We start from the raw sequence: 25,311 nt of genomic DNA, 5'->3' as shown, positions 1-25,311 counted from the left end.
AAACCTACACATACCTATATTTAAGCTTCTAAAATGCCATCCACATACTCTAGTATTTCCCAAAATGAGTTCCAGGAAATTCTACTGCTATTACTATATGCTCTCTGAAATGAGGTTATCAGTGGAGTAAATTTAATACTATATAACACTGTTTTGGGTTGAATTGTCCCCTCCCCAAAATAAGATATATCGAAGTCATAGCCTTCAGTCCCTAAGAATGTGATCTTATTGGGAATAGGGTCTTTACAAAGATAACCAGGTTTAAATGAGGTCATTAGAATGACCCCTAATCCAATATAACCTACAATATATCCTTATAAAATGGGGAAATTTGGACACAGAGACAGACATGCACAGAGGGAAGATGATGTGAAGACACAAGCAGGCGGACTGCAGTGATGCATCTACAAGCCAAGGAAGGCTAAAGATTGCCAGAAAACACCAGGAACTAGAAGAAGCAAGATGGATTCTTCCCCTAGAGCTTTCAGAGAGTTCATGGCCCTGCCAACACCTTGATTTCAGATTTTTAGCCTCTAGAACTATGAGATGTTAAATTTATGTTGCTTTAAGCCACCCAGTTTGTGGTACTTTGTTACAGTAGCTCTAGGAAACTAAAACCACTCTGTATAATGATCACAACATACATTAACAGAGTAAAGTTATTGAGGTGTCCTATAGTAAAGACCTTGTTTAAGTTTGTATAATGTAATTTTTCCCAAACTCAATTTTCTGTGTGTCTCTTTCTACACATAACACTTATTCATACCCTGTAGAACTTACCTTCCATGAAACACATCTGAAAATGCCAGTATAGCCCACGGAGGTGATTATCTACAGGGAAGACTGAAAGGTGAAGATGATGGGAACAGCCACCCCATCAGGAATAAGATAACATTCATAAATGCAACACAAAGTCTTGAACAGGCTACACTCTTTGCCTTGCCTTGTGTTGCATTGCTTTAATTTCACTGATGGATATTGACACTGCATATAATTAACAAACCTGGTTAAAACTACCACTTTCCCCATTTGGTGGTCTTCAACATGCACTACAATTCCATACAATGGAATGTATGGTTAGGAACCATACAAAATAAAAGCAATACCATATATATTTCTGCCTCTTTTTTTTTTGTTTTGTTTTGTTTATTTTTTTATTAACATATAATGTATTATTTTATTTCTGCTTCTTTTCGCAGTAAGTGCTTCAGGCAGTCAAAAATGCTTTAAGTACTTCTCTTACCACATTGCCAAATCAAAATGATCCTTTGTCAGACTGAAACTGTGTCATTGCAAAGTGAGATGCATACTGGAAGAACTATCTTGAAACACCAAAGGACTGGTCGTGTTTCCTTTGCCCTGGAAACATTCCCTGTACAAACACAGTGAGAACAAAGATGCAAATTTCAAAAGCATTTTTAATAATGTGAAAGAAAAACTTTTGAGGGGAGAATGTTGAATCCAGAATTACTGGTATTTCCCAGCCTCAGGCAAGAAGAAAAGAGAGACTTTGAAAATAAGTTTTCTGGAGAATAAGAAGTAAATGACTTGCCCTTCCCGTTTCCATGGGAGTTTGGGTAGACAGAGACACATGTTTATACCTCCTTATATAAACTGGAGATTTCTTCAAGAGCAAATACTAGAATTTGATTCTCCATATTGGGTTTGAAGCATGGGAAGAATAGTGGGGAGATGTCAGGAGTGCCCAGAAAGGTGTAAGAAGACAAAGAGAGCCTCAACTGGCTCAAAACACAGTGTGGCCTAGAAGGGGTGCCCAAGTTCCTATGTGCCCACCCTGGACTCCAGACACTATCTAGGAGTCGAAGTTGCCATATCACAGGAAAGCAGAGTGATGTAACTTCACAGGGATGTGGATACATACAAACCAGATAAGAGGACTCCCATTTCCTCTGTTGACTCCTGTGACTATATCAATTCAGCCTAAGATGAAAAGGGGAGGAAGATCCAAGATTGAACTTGATCACACATTGGGTTAAATGAGACTTCCTTTGACAGAAAATAAATACAAACATACAAAAAAGAAAAGAAAACCTTAAATGAATTCAATATATAAAAATGAGATTTCACTTTTTGATACAGCCAAGTTTTGATGAACTATTTTTTTCTTGCCACAGTAAAACAAAATAGCCTAGAGCATAAAAGTCCAACATGGAACCTGATAACAAAAGTTGCCAGACAAATTTAGTGTATCATCAAGGTGTATTCCACTTCTAAACTCTGGGGTCATCAGCAAGTGACAGAAATTCTCTAAATCTCAGCTTCTTACTCTTGAGAATGATCATGATAGTGTGTATCTCATAGGATTGTTGTGAGGATTAAGTAAAACCCAGCATGGGAACCAAGTAGCACAGTGCCTGGCCAGAAAGTCAGTAGGTGTCTGGGACACAGGTGAACGTCACCATCACACTCACGTCAGGAGCCTGCTAAACAAGTAAATTCTGGGTCCCCCACCCACACCCACAAAGAAAACATTTCTTAGGATGCAGGGCCAGATGTCTATATTTTAACAACCTCAGTGACCTTAATGTGCACTAACATTTGAAAACTTTGGGTAATAAACTCGATTATAATTAGCTTCAAAAAATCTACCAGTGATTTTAGGATTTAGTCATTTGACTAAATACAACATCCTTGTATTATCTTCTTAATACCTGTTCACATTGTACTGGTAGCCCCTTTTTACTTCATATGGGTTACGTGTGGGTTTTTTTTTTTTTCCTTAATCTGTATCATCAGAGATTTACCTATCTGTGAGGCTTCTCTTCATTATGTTTTAAATTGTATTGATTTCTGCTCTCATTCAATATGAGTTGCTTCACAGTTTGGGGTTTAATTGCAGGTTCTTTTTCAAATCTTTTGAAATGGATGTTTGATCATTAATTTTCAGCTTTTCATTTTTCTAATATATTTTGTAAAGCTCTACATTTTTCTTTGAGTACAATTTAAAATTCCAATAGCAACAGTATCTTTCTCAGTGCTCAGGTTATAACAGTTGTTAAAATCGGAGGGGAAAGTGTTGTGAGAAATGTTTTTAATTTCCATCTGCCATAAGGAAAAAAAAATTTTTTTTTAAGATTTTATTTATTTGACAGAGAGAGACACAGCGAGAGAGGGAACACAAGCAGGGGGAGTGGGAGAGGGAGAAGAAGGCTTCCCACAGATTAGGGAGCCCGATGTGGGGCTCGATCCCAGGACCCTGGGACCATGACCTGAGCCGAAGGCAGACAGGTGCCCCCATAAGGAAACATTTCTTAATATTATCTCTGATTACAGTATTCATAAATAAAATCTAATATGTAATTTAAATCTTTGAACTTCACTGGATAAAAATATTTTAAAAATAATAAAATAATAAAGGAAATAGTTAGGAACCATACAAAATAAAAGCAATATAAGTAAAGCATTAATAATTTGACAACAAATTGATGATAAATTTTAACAAGTTATCTTTTATTAAAATATAGCCTTTCTCATGTTGGGTTAAAAATAATCTAATTTTTAAAAATAATCTACTTTTATACCACTTACTAGAGATTCCAATTACCCAAACTGACTCACAAAAAAATAGAAAATCTAAAGAGTCCTGTACCCATTAAAGAAATTAAAATTATTAGGGCCCCTGGGTGGCTCAATCAGTAAGCATCCAACTCTTGATTTCGGCTCAGGTCATGATCTCAAGGTTGTGAGATCAAGCACTATGTCAGGCTCCATGTTGGATGTGGAGCCTGCTTAAGATTCTCTCACTCTGCCCCTCCCCGCTTCCTCTCTTAAAAAAAAAAAAAAGAAAATTATTATTATACAACTTCCCATATACAAACTCTACTCCCACATAATTGCAATGTTGAATTCTATCAGGCAGTTAAAGAAGAAACAGTAACAGTTGTATGCAAACTCTTTCAGAGGAGGAATTCCACAACTCATCTTATGAGGCCGCTATAACCCAGATGCTAAAACCAGGAAAAGTCAATATAAGAAAAGAAAATTACAGACAAGTATCTTTCATGTATATAAGTATAAAATCATTTTAAAAATTAGAAAAGGAATATTAAGTATTACATGGAAAGATAATACACTGTGATCAATATTGGTATGTGCCAGAAATGCAGACATTTCCTGAAGTCAATCAATATCTTTCACTATATTAATAGAGGGAGAAATCATATGATTATTACAGTTGATCCATAAAAAGCATTTGATAAAACACAATATTCATTTATAAAAACAACTCTTAAAAATTTAGGAATAGGATCTCAAACTGATGAAGGACACCAATGAAAATCATTCAGAAAATATAATTTTTGAAGGTTAAGATATTGAATACTTTCCTCAGAAGATTGAGAATAAGACAGGGGGGCCTGGGTGGCTCAGTCGTTAAGCGTCTGCCTTTGGCTCAGGTCATGTTCCCAGGGTCCTGGGATCGAGGCCTGCATCGGGCTCCCTGCTCTGCGGGAAGTCTGCTTCTCCCTCTCCCACTCCCCCTGCTTGTGTTTCCTCTCTCGCTGTGTCTCTCTCTGTCAAATAAATAAAAACCTTTAAAAAAAAAAAAAAGATTGAGAATAAGACAAAGATATCCTTTTTCACCAATTCTATTCAGTATTCCACTTATTCTACTTAAAGTTCTGATTTGTGTACTATAACTAGAAAATAAAGTAAAATCATAAAAATTGGTAAAGAATAAGAAGCAAAGATAATGTACCTGGAAACTCCTAAGAAATCTGTGAGAAAACAACCATAACTAAGTGAACTCAGTGATATTTCAGGATAAATATTTAATATGCAAAAATGTGTATGTATGGGCATGTGTGTGTAAACATATAGATTATATATATATAATATATATAGATTTTATATATATATACACATTTACATTATATCCATATATATTAGGAATGGGCAATTACAAAATGAAATACAAAAATATCACTTACAGTACCATCAAAAACCATCACATACTCAGGGATAAAACTGGCAAAGTATATAACCAGACCTCTACACTGAAAATTAAATATTGCTGAGAGAAATTAAAAGATATCTAAATAAACGGAATGATAAACTATGTTTTTTATGATTGCAGTAGTCAATTTTGCTAAGATGTCAGTTCTCCTTAAATAGCCTATAGATTTGACACATCCGCCAATAAAAATCCTAGAAGTCAGACATTTTTTTCTAGAACTTGATGAGACAATTTCAAAATGCATCTGGAATGAAAAGGCCTAAGACTAGCCAAACTATCTTGAAAAGACAGAACCAAATTGGAATGGGTACCCTTTCTAATTTGAGGATTTATTATAACTGACAGCGATCAAGACAGACAATAGACAATAGTCTATGGAACAGAACAGAAAGCAAATGATTCATACATATGAATTAGTAATTTTTGACAAGGACACCAAAGTCCTCTTTCACAAGCTTATTGGTAATTTCAATGAGAAAAGGAAAATGTCTTTAATAAATAGTTTTAAAGTGACTGGAAATCTATAGGGGACACGATGAACCTCAATGCCTACCTCACACTATTCAAATACCAATTTAAGATGGATGTGACTTTGAAATAGGCCAACGTTTCTTTTATAAAGCACTGTAAGCAAACTATAAGAAGAAATAATTTGGACTTCATCAAATTTAAAACTTTGCTCATCAAAAAAGCACCATCAAAAAACTAAAAAGGAAATGGAAAGCCACAAACTGGGAATAAATTAGTGATGTGAATTGTGTAAGACTGATGAATCACAGACCTGTACCCCTGAAACAAATAATACATTATATGTTAAAAAAAAAGAAGAAGAAGAAGATAGCAGGAAGGGAAAAAGGAAGGGAAAAAGAGGGGGAGACGAACCATGAGAGACTATGGACTCTAAGAAACAAACTGAGGGTTCTAGAGGGGAGGGGGTTGGGGGGATGGGTTAGCCTGGTGATGGGTATTAAAGAGGGCACGTATTGAATGGAGCACTGGGTGTCATACGCAAACAATGAATCATGGAACACTACATCAAATAAATAAATAACAAAACAAACAATCAAAAAAACAAGGCGAATTGTAACGATGGGGTGAACCTAGCATCCAAACTGAGATGAATACTCAGTAATAAATTCCATACTCCAGAGTGTATAGTCAATTTCTCAATACCAGACTCTTGTGGATTTATTCATTAATGCTTAATTTTAGACCAATGGCTCTGGTCCTGGGACTAAATAATATTTAGTGAAGTGTTAATATTAAAATTCCATGTTTTGAATTGATACACAATAACTGTTAAATATAGAGCAGAGAATGGGACTTTCTTGCTCTCTCAAAAATGTACTGCAGTGGGGTGCCTGGGTGGCTCAGTTGGTTGGGTGGCTGCCTTCGCCTCAGGTCATGATCCTGGAGTCCCAGGATCGAGTCCTGCATTGGGCTCCCTGCTCGGCAGGGAGTCTGCTTCTCCCTCTGACCCTCCCCCCTCTCATGCTCTCTCTCTCTCATTCTCTCTCTCAAATAAATAAATAAAATCTTTAAAAAAAAAAAAATGTACTGCAGCCCAGAGTAATGGGTGATGGCTGAAAAGCACCATGAAATTCTGAAGATTAGGCTGGATGATTAATCAGGAGGAGTCTTTGAAGGTCTTTCATAGGAGAAGGGCAAGAAGGAGGGACACATCCCCTCCCAGGCATGATGAAAGCGGAGAGGCAAGAGAACTACTCATAGAATTCGGATGGTTGGCCAGATCAGGAGATTGACCTCCCATCCTGCCCATGGTGATGGAGTCATGCAGTCATGGAGTCCTGCCCCGGCTGGTACCACAGCAGTGTGTGAGAGAGCTTGGGGGACAGCTGGAGTCTAGAGATGCAGTGGTTTCTGTTTCCACTATGATAAATCTGAAGGCAGGATGCAAGATACAGGCTACAGCTGTTCATGATAGCCAAATGAGAAGATAAAGGTCACCAACTAGATGAGATATATTTCCACATTTGATGAGACAACAAAGTTTGGATCTTTTAATGAACCAGCTTCAGTAATAAATTTAATTTAAACAAATGTTTCACATAAATAGTGACTTTCCTGATCACATGACACTTCGGGAAAAAAAAAAAACAATTGAATACTCTTGCCATAGGAAAATCTCAGTTAAATATTTAAAGTTATTTTGTAAAAAGTAAAAAATAAGTAAATAAAGTTCTTTTGAACAGTAAGTTGCATGTACAGTGAGTTTTACTTTAGGGAATCACTGGTTGATAGAAACAACTAAGTGAAATCCAAAGTTATAAATAAATTAACCAATTGGTGGTAGCTATTACTAATCATTACAAAACCAAATTTTATATATGTAATTATTTTATATGTATATTATATGTAATTATTAATTTTCTTTGAGTTATATAATTTAATAATACCTACACATTTTCATTAATGAACTTCAACAAATATTTAAGCTTGTATTCTCTGGAAGACCCTGGAATTGAAATTCAGAACATGATGATGTCACCAATGAGTTAAAGAATGCCTTTCTTTTCATGGGGCTTCTCCTTTTGAGCTACACTTGGATTTTAAAAGGAAGAGAAAGAAAAAGTATAGGAGTTCACACCCACTTACCTGAAGTTACTATAAAATTTAAACCTATTAAGTTTATAACCTCTCCCTGTGGAACTACCTGATGGTCTTTAATATTTATGGATCTCTTGGTTTGCAAATATTTACACATAATATTTAGTTCCATGTTCCATCTTTTTTTTTGACCCAAGATTCAAGTGCATAACTTCTGAAGTAACTGGAGAAGTGGAATGGGTAGAGGGAGTATGAGTGTTCAGCAATCAGCTGATAGTTAAAACTTACCAGAACCCTTCTTTGAAAAAAAGAAATGAAATGGCATCCAGTCTACATTTCCCAAATTTATTCTAAGTAACTAAGATACAAAAGATGCCTTTTATGTTCATGGAGTCACAATGCACTCAATGTTCACTATGTGCTAGATGCACAAAATTATTTAATACATAAATTCCAAAAGCCTCTATTTTTAAAAAGACTCTAATTAATTATAAGTGAGCAAATGTATTTGTTTTTAATATTTTTTTTTAAAGATTTTATTTATTTATTTGAGAGAGAGAATGAGATAGAGAGAGCATGAGAGGGGGGAGGGTCAGAGGGAGAAGCAGACTCCCTGCCAAGCAGGGAGCCCGATGCGGGACTCGATCCCAGGACTCCAGGATCATGACCTGAGCCGAAGGCAGTCGCTTAACCAACTGAGCCACCCAGGCGCCCTGTATTTGTTTTTAGTATGGCTCTTTCTTTAAAACCAGTTTTCCCTCTGCACTGTTAAAAATGGAAATTATTAAGAAACTGGTCAAAAAGCTCATCATCCTTTTGTGTTCTGCTTATTTCTACTCACTAGATGATGTTTCGTTTCATGTTAGAGACTGCATCTCTGATCCTCTGCTTCCTGCAACCCCTACATGTTCCACTTGTCCCCACCTGTCAGGCTCAAGCTCATAGCTATATTTGGATTGTTCCTGCCCTAAACCAGATCTATTTAAAATGTCATTGGCTGAGAAAGGAAGGTTTCAGTCCTTCTCAGGGCTGATGACCCATTCAATCTCCACACATCACCCGGGGTCTCACTCTGCCTTTTCCAAGACCATTTCTTCGGAGTGTAGCTACCCTTTCTTGCCAGACTTCGTCCAATTCAATTTGACCAAACCTTGTTTTGTAATCCCCTTGAAACTGTTCTTTTGGTTGTCACCTTAACTCTGGTCCCAGGCCCTCTGCATGGTCTATTCCTTTGGATCTCCTCATCCAACCCTAGAGTAGAAATGCCCTTGTAAACACAACCACACAATCAATAATAGTAAGCATCTTTCTTGGACATGACAATTAGTTTTGTAAATATTTCACCTTGCTATTGTTTTTAGCCACTTAAAATAAAATTATGCTTTCTCATATATCAGCCATTATACAAACCTAAATTTTATCAAAATACAATTTCATGGGTCATGAAATTGGGTCATGTGTTTGGGATTTTTTTCACTCTAGAATTCTGTAGTTTATATATGTGAATATATTTTAATCTAATATTTTTTTACATAACCTTTTCAAAAATTTATTTCTTCACACATTCAGTAGTCTTCACAAGACCTAATGCTAGTAGAATTTTTATTCATGTTTCAGGATATTATTATCATTAATTTTTTTTAAGATTTTATTTATTTAAGAGAGAGAGAGAGTGCAAGCAAAGGGAAGGGGAAGGGCAGAGGGAGAGAGACAAGCAGACTCCCTGCTGAGTGTGGAGCCTGACGTGGGGCTCGATCCCAGTACCCCAAGATCATGACCTGAGCCAAAGTCAGATCCTTCACCAACTGAGCCACCCAGGTGACCCTTATTATCGTTACTTAAACAGCTAGTTTCTGTGCTTGCTTTGGCAGCATAACTACTAAACAACTAGTTTCTTTTCTAATTCTTCTGGGTACTTGGAAATGTGTTGTTTGGTGCTCCTTAACAATGTATTTGTTATTGTTGATTACTTTAAAAGAAAATAATTCGAATATACATACATACTTTGATGAACTGAAAACTGTTTTTCATGTACCTCCTTTCTTTCTATGCCTCTCACTTCTTTAAAAAAGACTTTATTTATTTGAGAGAGAGGGAGAGAGGGAGAGAAGCAGACTCCCTGATGAGCAGAGAGCCCAATCTGGGGCTCGATCCCAGGACCCAGAGATCATGACCTGGGCCAAAGGCAGAGACTTAACTGAGCCAACCAGGTGCCCCATGCCACTCACTTCTTTTATTCCAATTCACATAAGAACTCTTTCCTGACAAATCAGTCATGAGTCAGTTGAAATGGGATTACTTTATTTGAGCCAAGATTAAAGGACAGTTTTGATTTAAATGTGCTGGTTTGTTCTACAAGAACATTGCATCACTTTCAAAAGCATCCCTCGTAGCTCCTCTAATGCCCCTAATTCCTTGGCAGTACTCTAAATTGAGCTTAGCAAATCAACAGTTCTCAAAGTGTGGTCCCCAGAGCAGCAGCATAAACAACCTCTGGGAACAAGTAGAAATGTAAACCATGCAGCCCCAGCCCAGACCTACTGGATCAGAAACAGTAAGAGTGGAGGACTACCCAGCAATCTGTGTTTAAACAAGCCCTCCAGATAACTTTGATGAACACTAACGCTCTCTGCAGTAAAACCAAAGGTAGGCTTTTAAATAGGAAAGTGACATGATTAGAGGGTGGTTAAAACACCTGCTTCATACAAGCATTTCACGAAGTTAAACATTTTAAAAAGTCATTTCGGGGGAGCCAGTTTTAGCTCTTCCATATTGAAACGGTCTTTCCGATGGAAACCATAACAAATTTTAACGAAGCAGCATATTTTACATTATTAAGGGCATAAAATACTCACAGCAAATGCAGAAACATTTTTTCCATGACAATGGAATCAAAGAAGAATAATTTACTAGATAACTTGAGCTGCCTTCATCCTCTGCTGGATTAAATTAGTCTACATGTTAATTGAACCTCAAATCCTTGGAAATTAGCCATTAGGATAAGATGGCTTTTGAAAACTTAAAAATCGAAAATAAAATTTCTTAGAATAATTCCTTTTGTAGGATGAAAGAAATAGTATCGAAAGGAAGGTTGGAACGTTCCAAATCATAACAAGAAGGGGATAATGTGAATTGCTGGGTAAGACTAGGGAAGTAGAAGGTACCAAGAAGGATGTGGAAGATACATTTCACCTGCTTTACAGAGCCTACAGCTTGCCCTTGGAAGGACTCCCTCCAGACAGGTTATCCAATCTCTTTGTATTTGTTTGTAAATGAACCTCAGTATTTTGACATCAAGAGCCCTACATCATGTGAATCTTATTAAATCCAATTCATTATTTTTCTGTTTTTCAGTTCGTGTTTCCCCAATGTCCATTGTGATGATTGTACTCTTTCTCTGTTTATTTTTTCTAGATTTTCCCTACTAACATTAGAGCACACAGGTATTTCAGTGAAAATGCAATGGTTCTTTGGGGTCCTCTGTAATACCCCTAGGTTATAGGTCATTTACCATGTATCATCCATGTGGAGAACAGGGTCCTCGATGTCAGGGTTATTTTTTTCCATGTTCTTTTTTCAGTATCAAACTATGGGTGTGAATATCAAGGGTCAGTGCAGTCTTAACCAACAGTAAAATGGCTAATGGTGTTTATTTCAATATTTTAGAAGAAGTTTTATTTCTTGACATTTTGGCAATGATTCTTTGGTTGCTATCTTCAGACTCTACTGATGGAGAGGAAGAAATTTAGAAGAATGTTTCACATTCCCCTTTTATAACAAATGTTTTACCTCTGCACAACAGATACCACTGACATATGATTACTTCCAAATGTAAAAGCTGAACTTTATCTGGAGGGTCTTGACCAAAGAAAAGAAGATTTCTGTTCAGACGTTTTCTATATGCATGAGTCACTCTGTTGGGTCCAACTTTCATTTATACTCTTACCTGAGATCAGGCCCCTTTTATTGGCTACCTGTAATCCCATTGGAGTGGGAATTGTGGTGGCAATGTGAGTGATGTCTTTAATGTGAAATACTGAGATTTTACTTGATTGCACACAAGGATTTTAAGATTTATAGAATATATATATATATATATATATACTTTTTTTATTTTTTTTCTTTTTAATTTTTATTCTTATGTTAATCCCCATACATTACATCATTAGTTTTAGATGAAGTGTTCCATGATTCATTGTGCACAACACCCAGTGCTCCATGCAGAATGTGCCCTCCTCAATACCCACCACCAGGCTAACCCATCCTCCCACCCCCCTCCCCTCCAGAACCCTGTTTGTTTTTCAGAGTCCATCGTCTCTCATGGTTCGTCTACCCCTCTGATTTCCCCCGCTTCATTCTTCCCCTCCGGCTACCTTCTTCTTCTTCCTTTTTTTTTTTTCTTAATATATATTGCATTATTTGTTTCAGAGGTACAGATCTGAGATTCAACAGTCTTGCACAATTCACAGCGCTTACCAGAGCACATACCCTCCCCAGTGTCTATCACCCAGTCACCCCATCCCTCCCACCCCACCCCCCACTCCAGCAACCCTCAGTTTGTTTCCTGAAATTAAGAATTCCTCATATCAGTGAGATCATATGATACATGTCTTTCTCTGTTTGACTTATTTCACTCAACATAATACCCTCCAGTTCCATCCACGTCATTGCAAATGGCAAGATCTCATTCCTTTGATGGCTGCATAATATTCCATTGTATATATATACCACATCTTCTTTATCCAGTCATCTGTTGATGGACATCTTGGCTCTTTCCACAGTTTGGCTATTGTGGATATTGCTGCTATAAACATCAGGGTGTACGTACCCCTTCGGATCCCTACTTTTGTATCTTTGGGGTAAATACCCAGTAGTGCAATTGCTGGATCATATGGTAGCTCTATTTTCAACTTTTTGAGGAACCTCCATACAGTTTTCCAGAGTGGCTGCACCAGCTTGCATTCCCACCAACAGTGTAGGAGGGTTCCCCTTTCTCCGCATCCCCGCCAACATCTGTCATTTCCTGACTTGTTAATTTTAGCCATTCTGACTGGTGTGAGGTGGTATCTCATTGAGGTTTTGATTTGGATTTCCCTGATGCCGAGCGATATTGAGCACTTTTTCCTGTGTCTGTTGGCCATTTGGATGTCTTCTTTGGAAAAATGGCTGTTCATGTCTTCTGCCCATTTCTTGATTGGATTCTTTGTTCTTTGGGTGTTGAGTTTGATGAGTTCTTTATAGATTTTGGATACTAGCCCTTTATCTGATATGTCATTTGCAAACATCTTCTCCCATTCTGTCGGTTGTCTTTTGGTTTTGTTGACTGTTTCCTTTGCTTTGCAAAAGTTTTTTATCTTGATGAAGTCCCAATAGTTCATTTTTGCCCTTGCTTCCCTTGCCTTTGGCGATGTGTCTAGGAAGAAGTTGCTTCGGCTGAGGTCAAAGAGGTTGCTGCCTGTGTTCTCCTTTAGGATGTTGATCGACTCCTGTCTCACATTGAGGTCTTTCAACCATTTGGAGTCTATTTTTGTGTGTGGTGTAAGGAAATGGTCCAGTTTCATTCTTCTGCATGTGGCTGTCCAATTTTCCCAGCACCATTTGTTGAAGAGACTGTCTTTGTTCCATTGGACATTCTTTCCTGCTTTGTCAAAGATTAGTTGACCATAGAGTTGAGGGTCCATTTCTGGGCTCTCTATTCTGTTCCATTGATCTATGTGTCTGTTTTTGTGCCAGTACCATGCTGTCTTGATGATGACAGCTTTGTAATAGAGCTGGAAGTCCGGAATTGAGATGCCGCCGGCTTTGCTTTTCTTTTTCAACATTCCTCTGGCTATGCGGGGTCTTTTCTGGTTCCATACAAATTTTAGGATTATTTGTTCCATTTCTTTGAAAAAAGTGGATGGTATTTTGATGGGGATTGCATTGAATGTGTAGATTGCTCTAGGTAGCATTGACATCTTCACAATATTTGTTTTTCCAATCCATGAACATGGAACGTTTTTCCATTTCTTTGTGTCTTCCTCAATTTCTTTCATGAGTATTTTATAGTTTTCTGAGTACAGATCCTTTGTCTCTTTGGGTAGATTTATTCCTAGGTATCTTATGGTTTTGGGTGCAATTGTAAATGGGATCGACTCCTTAATTTCTCTTTCTTCTGTCTTGTTGTTGGTGTAAAGGAATGCCACTGACTTCTGTGCATTGATTTTATATCCTGCCACTTTACTGAATTCCTGTATGAGTTCTAGCAGTTTTGGGGTGGAGTCTTTTGGGTTTTCCACATAAAGCAGCATATCATCTGCAAAGAGTGAGAGTTTGACTTCTTCTTTGCCAATTTGGATGCCTTTTATTTCTTTTTGTTGTCTGATTGCTGTGGCTAGGACTTCCAATACTATGTTGAATAGCAGTGGTGATAGTGGACATCCCTGCCGCGTTCCTGACCTTAGGGGGAAAGCTCTCAGTTTTTCCCCATTGAGAATGATATTCACAGTAGGTTTTTCATAGATGGCTTTTATGATATTGAGGTATGTACCCTCGATCCCTATACTCTGAAGAGTTTTGATCAAGAAAGGATGCTGTACTTTGTCAAAAGCTTTTTCTGCATCTATTGAGAGGATCATATGATTCTTGTTCTTTCTTTTGTTAATGTATTTTATCATGTTGATTGATTTGTGGATGTTGAATCAACCTTGCAGCCCAGGGATAAATCCCACTTGGTTTTGGTGCATAATCCTTTTAATGTACTGTTGGATCCTATTGGCTAGTATTTTGGTGAGAATTTCTGCATCCATGTTCATCAGGGATATTGGTCTGTAATTCTCCTTTTTGATGGGGTCTTTGTCTGGTTTTGGATCAAGGTAATGCTGGCCTTATAAAATGAGTTTGGAAGTTTTCCTTCCATTTCTATTTTTTGGAACAGTTTCAGAAGAATAGGTATTAATTCTTCTTTAAATGTTTGGTAGAATTCCCCTGGGAGGCCATCTGGCCCTGGGCTTTTGTTTTTTGGGAGATTTTTGATGACTGCTTCAATTTCCTTAGTGGTTATAGGTCTGTTCAGGTTTTCTATTTCATCCTGGTTCAGTTTTGGTAGTTGATACATCTCTAGGAATGCCTCCATTTCTTCCAGGTTATCTAATTTGCTGGCATAGAGTTGCTGATAATATGTTCTTATAATTGTTTGTATTTCTTTGGTGTTGGTTGTGATCGCTCCTCTTTCATTCATGATTTTGTTGATTTGGGTCCTTTCTCTTCTCTTTTTGATAAGTCTGGCCAGGGGTTTATCAATCTTGTTAATTCTTTCAAAGAACCAGCTCCTAGTTTCGTTGATCTGTTCTACTGTTCTTTTAGTTTCTATTTCATTGATTTCTGCTCTGATCTTTATGATTTCTCTTCTCCTGCTGGGTTTAGGCTTTATTTGCTGTTCTTTCTCCAGCTCCTTTAGGGGTAGGGTTAGGTTGTGTATTTGAGACCTTTCTTGTTTCTTGAGAAAGGCTTGTATTGCTATATACTTGCCTCTTAGGACTGCCTTTGCTGCATCCCAAAGATTTTGAATAGTTGTGTTTTCATTTTCATTGGTTTCCATGTATTTTTTTAATTCTTCTTTAATTTCCTGGTTGACCCATTCATTCTTTAGTAGGATGCTCTTTAGCCTCCATGTATTTGAGTTCTTTCCGACTTTCTTCTTGTGATTGAGTTCTAGTTTCAAAGCATTGTGGTCTGAAAATAGGCAGGGAATGATCCCAGTCTTTTGGTCCTGGTTGAGACCTGATTTATGACCTAGGATGTGATCTATTCTGGAGAATGTTCCATGGGCACTAGAGAAGAATGTGTATTCCGTTGCTTTGGGGTGGAATGTTCTGATTATGCCTGTGAAGTCCATTTGGTCCAGTGTGTCATTTAAAGTCTTTATTTCCTTGTTGATCTTTTGCTTAGACGATCTGTCCATTTCAGTGAGGGGGGTGTTAAAGTCCCCCACTATTATTGTATTGTTGTCAATGTGTTTCTTTGCTTTTGTTATTAATTGCCTTATATAATTGGCTGCTCCCATGTTAGGGGCATAGATATTTACAATTGTTAGATCTTCTTGTTGGATATCTCCTTTAAGTAGGATATAATGTCCTTCCTCATCTCTTATTACAGTCTTTGGTTTAAAATCTAATTTGTCTGATATAAGGATTGCCACCCCAGCTTTCTTTTGGTGTCCATTAGCATGGTAAATGGTTTTCCACCCCCTCACTTTCAATCTGGGGGTGTCTTTGGTTCTAAAATGAGTCTCTTGCAGACAGCATATCGATGGGTCTTGTTTTTCAATCCAGTCTGATAGCCTGTGTCTTTTGATTGGGGCATTTAGCCCATTTACATTCAGGGTAACTATTTAAAGATAGGAATTTAGTGCCATTGTATTGCCTGTAAGGTGACTGTTACAGTATATTGTCTGTGTTCCTTTCTGGTCTATGTTGCTTTTAGGCTCTCTCTTTGCTTAGAGGACCCCTTTCAAGATTTCCTGTAGGGCTGGTTTTGTGTTTGCAAATTCCTTTAGTTTTTGTTTGTCCTGGAAGCTTTTTATCTCTCCATCAATTTTCAATGACAGCCTAGCTGGATTGAGTATTCTTGGCTGCATATTTTTCTCATTTAGTGCTCTGAATATATCTTGCCAGTCCTTTCTGGCCTGCCAGGTCTCTGTGGATAGGTCTGTTGCCAATCTAATGTTTCTACCATTGTAGGTTACAGATCTCTTCTCCCGAGCTGCTTTCAGGATTTTCTCTTTGTCTATGAGACTCGTAAGTTTTACTATTAGATGTCGGGATGTTGACCTATTTTTATTGATTTTGAGAGGGGGTCTCTGTGCTTCCTGGATTTTCATGCCTGTTTCCTTCCCCAAATTAAGGAAGTTCTCTGCTATAATTTGCTCCATTATACCTTCTGGCCCTCTCTCTCTTTCTTCTTCTTCTGGGATCCCAATTATTCTAATGTTGTTTCGTCTTATGGTATCGCTTATCTCTCGAATTCTGCCCTCGTGATCCAGTAGTTGTTTATCTCTCTTTTTCTCAGCTTCTTTATTTTCCATCATTTCATCTTCTATATTACTGATTCTCTCTTCTCCCTCATTTATTCTAGCAGTTAGCGCCCCCATTTTTTATTGCACCTCATTAATAGCCTTTTTGATTTCTACTTGGTTGGATTTTAGTTCTTTTACTTCTCCAGAAAGGGTTTCTCTAATAACTTCCATATTTTTTTCAAGCCCAGCTAGTATCTTTAAAGTGATGATTCTGAACTCTAGATCTGACATCGTACTAATGTCCGTATTCAGTAGGTCCCTGGCAGTCGGTACTACCTCTTGTTCTTTTTGTTGACGTGATTTTTTCCATCTTGTCATTTTGTGCAGAGGAGAATAGATTAATGAGAGAACAAAATGCTAGCAGAGTAACAACGTCCCCAGAAAATATACTCTAAACAAATCAGAAAAGACCTGAAGCAGTGGGAAAAGAAAGGGAAAGAGAGAAAAAAAAAAAGATAAAGATAAAAACAAAACAAACAAAACAAAACAACAACAACAACAAAAAAAAAAAACAGAATGTGATCAAATATGATCAGGCTGGTATATAGATCAGTGACACACACTAGATTTGGGGTGTATTTTGGTCTTTTAGGAGAAAGTGCCTCCCAAAATTTTTAAAGAAAGAAAAACTTATATATGTACAAAAATAAGGGTTGATATGATGAAGGGATGGAATATGACTGTGAAGATGGAAATTATAAAAAATTTTTAAAAGGAATTGATAAGTTGTTTGAAAAAAGAAAGAAGAGGATTTAAAAAAAGAAAAAAGAAAAAAAAAGGGAGAGGATGTGATCAGGCAGGGGAATAGAAACCACCATATACTAGAGATTTAGGGTATATTTTAATCTGTTAGAAGAAACTATCTCAAAATTTTAAAGAGAGAACAATTTATATATATAAGCCAAAAATACGGGTAACTACTATGAAGGGATAGAATATGACTCTAAAATTGAAAAATAAAAATGTTTTTTTTTAAAAAAGGATTGATAAGATGTTGGTTGAAAAAGGGAAAAAGAAAAATTCAAAAAGAAATAAAAAGACAAAAAGCCAGTTAAAAAAAATTAACTTTAAAAGACTAGAGAATCATGGTAAAAAAGCCGTGAATTCTATGTGCAGTAGTCCCCTAGCACTGGAGTTCTGCCGTTCTCATTGATCGGTAAACTTGGTCTTGGCTGGCTGTTCTCGCTGATCTTCTGGGGAGGGGCCTGTTGCCGTGGTTTCCAAATGTCTCTGCCGGAGGCGGAAGTGCCCCGCCCTTGCCCCCTCCCCGCTAAGTCATCTGCTCGCGTTTGCTCTCCGGGGCTTTGGTTCCCTGCGAGCTTTCTGTACAGCTTTGGAGGCGGAGAGTGAAAATGGCGGCCTCCTAATCTCCCCCCCGGAGGAGCCGAGAACTCGGGGCCCCGCTCCTCAGTGCGCCCCCAGAGAAAAGCCGTCAGTCACTCCCGTCTCCCCGGTCTGCGGCCTCACTCCGTGCTCACCCGGCCTGCGACCGCGCGCCTCTATCTCCGGCACCCGACCCCAGGTGGAGTCCCAAACCCAGCAGATCCCTGCGGTGCCCTCCCGCGCGGCTCCTCCCGGGGGAGGAAGGTGAGTCTCCCTGGATCTGCCGCTTGTTGGGTCCCTGCTGGAGGAGCAGGGGCCCAACGGTGCCGCGGATCACGGTTTATGGCCACCCCGAGCTGAGAGCCCGCACCTGGGCTCCGCCTCTGCAGCCGGCTTCCCCGCTCCGATACCTGGGAGCTCTGCCGCCCTCAGGCACCCCCGGTCTTTCTGTGACCCCGAGGGTCCTGAGACCACACTGTCCCGGAGGGTTCCACCCCCCACTTAGCCACCAGAGTGACGTCCCTCGGCGGAGCAGACTTTTAAAAGTTCCGATTTTGAGCTCCGTGGTTCTATCACTTGCCAGAAGCGGCCGACGGAGGCCCCTTCCCTGCCGTCTATCCTCCCGAATATCACCTCGGATTCACTTCTCCGCGTGTCCTACCTTCCAGAAAGTGGTCGCTTTTCTGTTCAGAGAGTTGTTGCTCTTCTTTTCTTCGATCTCCTGTTGGGTTTGTAGGTGTTCAGAATGGTTTGATCCCTATCCAGCTGAATTCCTGAGAGGAGACGAAATCCAGGTCTCCTACTCCTCCGCCATCTTGCTCCGCCTATATATATAATTTTTATTGCAGATAATTAATGGGGCAGTGATCTTTCTTTTCTTCAGCTATATTATCTTGTTTTCCTTTCTGTAGGAAATGAATGTGCAATACATATACATATTAGTTTTAGGGGTCAATGATCTACGTAAAAAATTGAATCATTAGATTATTTTGGTCAAAAATATCTAGACTCTTGAATATAAATATTGTCCATATGGTTACTAAATTTCAAGCTATTATGCTTAAATCCAATTTAACCCATTTAGAATCTGATTTTTTTTTTTTTTTTTGGCATCAGCAAAGCAATACTCTGCAAAATACCTGCCACAGAAAGGATTCTATTATACAGGCAATTCCAGCTTAGTACCAGCAAACATTCATTGTTTAAGATTGTGGCATTATGATGGATGATGGCACATTCCTAAACATATCAATCCTTTTTCAACTGAAGCTGCACCATTATGCCTCTCAAAATCATTAATTCAACAGCACTGCCTTTCAAGCATGATTTATAATTAAATTCAAACTCACAAAAATGTATCTGCCAATAATTCTTAAACTTTTTGTTATCGTGACATTATTTTTTAATAATTCCTCAATTCTTGTGGTGCATATTCATCATGGGATATATTTATTTCATTCATATAGTTAACCAATATGTATTAATTACTTACTATAAACCAAGAATACGGTGCTAGGAATGAGGGATATTTTACAGGACACTTTATAGGTCGTACCAAGTTCTTTGCTTCCTGAAAATTATGAACTAACCTCATTTTTTATGAAGTGTTTCTAATGCATTTAAATGGGGATCGAGGGCTGCAGAATTTTGCAGTAGCCTTTGAGATACACAAAAAAATTATAAAGCAAGGCTTGGAATCATTGCCTAATAATCAGATTTTCAACTCTAGAATATCTGAGAATGAAGGTGGCTGTGTTTTTATTTTGCTTACTAAAACATTATCTGAAGTCTTACAGAAAGCAGGAATGAATACCTGCAATTATCATATGCTGAATTTGACTGTGAATACAGTGTATTTTGAGAGTCAGTCTAAGTGTGCATTAAATACTTCATAACACAAAGGTAAAATTGAGTAAACTCCTCTTAAATAAAATAAGACATTCCTTGCAGGAGTTAGGTATATGATATGCATTTAAGATTGTGTGAAGAAGCAGACAGTAAGCATCATTTGGGCAGAGACCTAACTTAGCTTTTATCCTTATGTTTCCATGGTACAATTTAACTATGTCATCTTCATTCTAGAGAATACATGCAACACAGAGTGTAGAATGAGTGAGTGAATGAACTAATGAGCAAAAATATTTTAATTAGCTCATTGTCTCATACATCCAATGGGAAGGGGTAATGTTTTGCATTGTCTATTGATGTTCCCGAGGGACATGGTAATGTCCCAAGGGACAGCCTTTCTGAAGGCTGTAGGTAGGTATATAAATTAATACAGTGTTACTATCAAAAGTCAGACCTCTTTTCACTTAATTTGTTCCATTCTTTGTTTCTTTGCAGAGAGATTCAATGTATATCTTATGCCTACACCAAATCTGGATATTTACGGTGAATGCACAATGCAGATCACTCATGAGAATATCTATCTCTGGGATATCCACAATGCCAAGGTCAAACTGGTGATGTGGCCTCTCAGCTCCCTGAGGAGATATGGACGGGACTCAACATGGTTTACCTTTGAGTCAGGAAGGTAAGCTCTAAGTGCCACAACAACTAAGGAGGTGGGTGACAAATAGACACCTGAAGGACAGGTTCTGTCCACTAGTTCCCAGGATGATCACTGTTTTGGAAAAGGGTAGAAATCACCAAATATATAATTTCTTCAGATTTTTGTTGACAATCTGAATAAAATGTATTCATTCTATGACAGGTTAATTACCCTATTCAAAACAGTTCAGTCTTTTACACTGGCCTCAAACTAATTTAATAATTATTTTAATCATGCAATATATTATTATATTATTACAATACTATATTTTTGGTGTATCCTATAATATGTTCAGTGCAGTAGGATTCCCATGAAATTCAACATGTCCTTACTGGCATTATTTTTGTGAGTTTTTAATAAGCAAAAAAAATTGAAAGGAGTTTTATACTAAATTGTTGATATATTACTTTTTAGGTTTCTGATATGTTAATTCAGTATTCATTTATCTAGGTTTCTATGTTAATAACATTAAGTGTAAATGTTAATTCAGAGTGACTGAAGAAATGTTGGCAAATCTATAATATATGAAATGCATAACCCAGATTTTAAATAGAGTATGTCAAAGAAAATACATTGGTTTCTTGGTCATAACATATGGTTGGAATCCATAAATGTCTTAAACGAATGCTTGTTTCATAATCATTATTTACAGACACAAGTTTAGACATGAACTTCAACTAGATAAATGAATGTCTTTGTGCAATGACCCTTTGTGATGTTGTTGTCACTCATCCAAGACAAGACCTACTTAGATTTGGGGATTCTATATAAGAGATACTTAATGTATCAGTCTTCCCACTGGGAACATGATTTATACATTCTGAAAATGAATCTGTGGCATTATAAGACAATTATAGTGAAGTTTTGTTGTACTTGATATAGCAATTTTAGTTTCAAAACTTTATTCTTACAAAACCATTAAATAATTATTCAAGGTCAGGTTTTAATAATATCCATCTAGGTTAGGCCAAGGCCATATGTCTTTTAAAATTTTAAGGAGAGGGAAAAAACCTGAACTGAGCTGAAGTAATTTTACCAGTCTGGACCCTTTTGCCTAGGTAATATTAAACCCTCTCCCACACTGATTTCTCTAAGAGCCTTCAATTCTATGTTTACTTAGTGGCTATGAGTTCACTCAACTGTCTATTTTCAATCCACCTAGATCCTGACAGTAATAATAGTAATCACATTCTAGATAACTATTAAGAAATAAATATTCTCTTAAGAAAATGAATATTTTTAGGCATATACACTGTTTTTAAAATTATATGGTTATTAAAAAGGGATTATAACTTATTCACTGACCTAAGGCTTATGATACTTTTTTTTTTTTTACTGGCCATAAAAATTAGTGTATGTTTGGAAAAAGTGATGGTTTATTTTCATTAGGTGATAACATTATCTCCAGAATTCCCTCCTTTGGATTTTTCTCCTACGTATTCCTATTTGTCTTTTTTTTTTTTTTAATATTCATTATTGACATAGAGTTGACACACAGTGATTTGACAGTTCTATGCATGACTCAATGATAAATGTGTCACCATTTGTCATGATAAATGTGTCACCATTTGTCATCATACAACATTATTGACTATATTCCCTGTGCTGTACTTTTCACCTCCATGACTCACTTATTTTATTTTATAACTGGAAGTTTGTACCTGTGAATCCCCTTCCCCTATTTCTCCCATTCCCCTACCCCCCTCCTTTTTGTTTGTTCTATGTATTTATGCATCTGCTTGGGTTTTTTGTTTGTTTGTTTTGTTTTTTTTAGATTCCACATATAAGGGAAATCATATGATATTTGTCTTTCTCTCTCTGACTTACTTCACTTAGCATAATACCCTCTAGTTCCATCCATATTGTTGCAAATGGCAAGATTTCATTCTTTTTGATGGCTGAGTAATAGTCCAGTGTTTGTGTGTGTGTGCGTAAGTACACACCACATTTTCCTTTTCCACTCATCTATGAATGAACCTTTGGGTTGCTTCTACATTTTGGTTCTTATAAGTAATGGTGTATTAAATATAGGGGTGAATGCATCTTTCTGAATTAGTGTTTTCATTTTCTTTGGGCAAATACCTAGTGGTGGCATTACTGGATCATATGATATTTCCATTTTTAATTTTTGAGGAACCTCCATATGTTACCTGCTTATTCCCTCATTTTAGAAGGCATCTACTCAGGATTTTAAATAACAAGTAAGGTTTTTTTTCTTCTATTTTCTGGTGGTTATATAGAATTTTCACTCCATTTGTACCTGTCCACCAGTTTTTGCCAATTTCTTGTTCCTCCAAAGTCTTTAAGGGGAATATACTGGCTCTCCACAGGTGATTAAATTGATATTCTCAACCAAAACATCAAACTACCTGATATGCAACTTGTCTTATCTGACAGTCAATATTAATTGGTCTTCTATGATCTTTGTAATTTTTAATAATTTTAAGATACATTAAAAAATAAAATATCTCAGAGTAGGTAAGGCCCATAATCCTCAAGTTTTTTCTGTTTTATTTTTGTTTTGGTGTTTGTTTAGTTTTGTTGTTTTAGGAGATAATTCTTTTCTACATTTTTTGTTGGTCAGAATAACTTCTTAAAAAAATAAATAATATCTAAAAATCATCTTGACACACACTCCTACCTGTCCTGGGAATCAGAGAGAACGAGATTTAGGTCATAGCTCTGTCACTTCTTAATAACTTAGCATGTGCCATTTGGACCTCTCTGCCTTCCAGTTTTCTTCTTTGTATTAGAAGAATTATAATCTCTACTTCCTACATAGATTTGGAGAGATTGAGTTTGTGAATATAAAGCAGCATATGACACAGTACTAATAGTCACATAATGGGTATTTAAGAAATCATGATTATGTACTTTTCCTCAGAAATTATGTAATTTGTGTTTTTTTCCACTTTCTGAATGAAGTTTCTACTTACCTCTAAAGAGCTCTATTTTTAGAGAATTCTGTGAAGGTATATTCTTTAGCCAAACACTGGAAATGTGAGGAGAGATAAGCCAAGCAAAAAGCTTGGGAGAAGTCGGCATTCAAATGCTAGAATGATCATTAGAAACTTAATGTCTAAGACTAAAAACCAGTGTTGCTTGTCATGAGTCAGGAATTTGAGACGAAAATGGGACTGGTGCAGCAAGACTGGAGTACAAATAAGGGGAAAATACTGAATGGCTGTCTTTATGCTAACTGGTGCTTGGAGCATAATTTTATGGGTTACTAGGTGCCTATTTCATTGAAGAGTCAGCAGATATACAAGAACTCTCTAATTTGCCATGTGTAATACTTTGGAATAAGTTACACTCCAATAGTATTGCCTTTGGGAAAATCAGAGTGTAGAGCAAGGAAAATCAAACTTCCTTACCCTTAAATAGATTAAGGGAAAAATCTATAAGAATCTCGAAAAAGCTAGTAGAACTAAGAAGTGAGGTTAGAACTAAGAAGTGAATTTAGTGAGGTTAGAACTAAGAAGTGAATTCAGTGAGGTTAGGTCAATATGCAAAAATCAATTTTATTTTATATACAAGTAATGCATAATTGAAAGGGAAAATGTTTTGAGTATCTCTTATAATGTCTTGAAAATATGAAATATATATAGGTTGTTTTAACAAAATATGTGTGAGACCTGTACATTGAAAAAACCACAAAATATGACTGAGAGAAATTAAAGAAGACCAAAATAAATGGAGATATATACCACATTTGTGAATTAGAAGACACTATATTCATATGATAACAATCCTCTCCATGTCAAGTATAGATTCATTGTAATCTCGATAACAATCCCAAATGACTTTTCTAAATTAAATGACAAGTTGATTCTAAAATGTATTTGGAATTGCAAAAGACCTAGAGTAAGCTAAAACAATTTGGAAAAAACATATTTGATGGATTTCTACTACCCGATTTTAATACTTGTTATAAAGTTACAATAATCAAGACAGTGTGGTATTGACATAGGATAGACCTAACGATCACTGGAAAAGAATGAAAAGTTCAAAATAGACACCACATATATGGCCAATTTATTTATTTTTTAATATGCTGTGATGATTCAATATGAAAAAGAAATAAATGGTACTGGAATGACTGGATACCTATTAAGGAGGAAAACCAACAGCTCTTTACCTCACTGCCATGGACTGAATTGTGCCCACCTCCTCCCCCTGCAATATTCATATGGTGAAGTCCTAATCCAAGTGTGATGGTATTTGGAGATGGGGCCTTGGGGCCTTTGGAAGACCATTCAGTGTAAATGAGATCATGAGGGTGGGGCCATCATGGTAAGATTAATGTCCTAAGAAGAGATACCAGAAACTTTGTTTTCTCTCTCCCGTCATGTGAGGACACAGGGAGAAGGCGGCCATCTACAAGAGACAAAGAGAGTCCTCACCAGAAGCTGACCATGCTGGCACCTTCATCTCGGACTCCCAGCTTCCAGAACTAGGACAAAATAAATCTCTGTTTTTGAAACCCCCTGTCTACAGTATTTTGTTATGGCAGCTCTAGCTAAAACACTTCACCATACCCCCCTCGAAAAAACTCCAAATGGATATAGACTTAAATGTAAAAGCTAAAATTATAAAATGTATAGAAAAAAATATAGGAAAATATTTCTCACCTTGAAATAGGCAGATATTTCTTAAATACTAAGCCAAAAGCACAATCCAAAGAAAAAATATTGATAATTTGGGCTTCATCAAAATCAACATCTGCTCTTCAAAAGATATCCTATAGAAAATGAAGAAAAAAAAATCGTAAGGCAAGCCATAGACAGGGAAAAAAATTCACAAATCCTTTATCTGACAATTTATATTTGTAATCCTTAA

General features: G+C 37.0%; 1 protein-coding gene across 1 annotated transcript in view; it reads left to right on the top strand.

Moving 5' to 3' along the window:
- The window catches only part of DOK6 (docking protein 6), a 363,014-nt gene that overhangs the window by 207,712 nt on the left and 129,991 nt on the right, over nt 1-25,311 (top strand). Inside the window, exon 5 of the mRNA XM_034995693.1 lies at nt 20,265-20,454. Coding sequence (XP_034851584.1) covers nt 20,265-20,454 — 190 coding nt within the window. The remainder of the gene's footprint in view (nt 1-20,264; nt 20,455-25,311) is intronic.

The sequence above is a fragment of the Mirounga leonina genome, unplaced genomic scaffold (genome assembly GCF_011800145.1).
Source record: "Mirounga leonina isolate KUSES-001 unplaced genomic scaffold, KU_Mleo_1.0 Mir_93, whole genome shotgun sequence".
Lineage (NCBI taxonomy): Eukaryota > Metazoa > Chordata > Mammalia > Carnivora > Phocidae > Mirounga > Mirounga leonina.
Note: the sequence above shows the minus strand (reverse complement) of the source record. Positions and strands in the feature narration are given on the sequence as shown.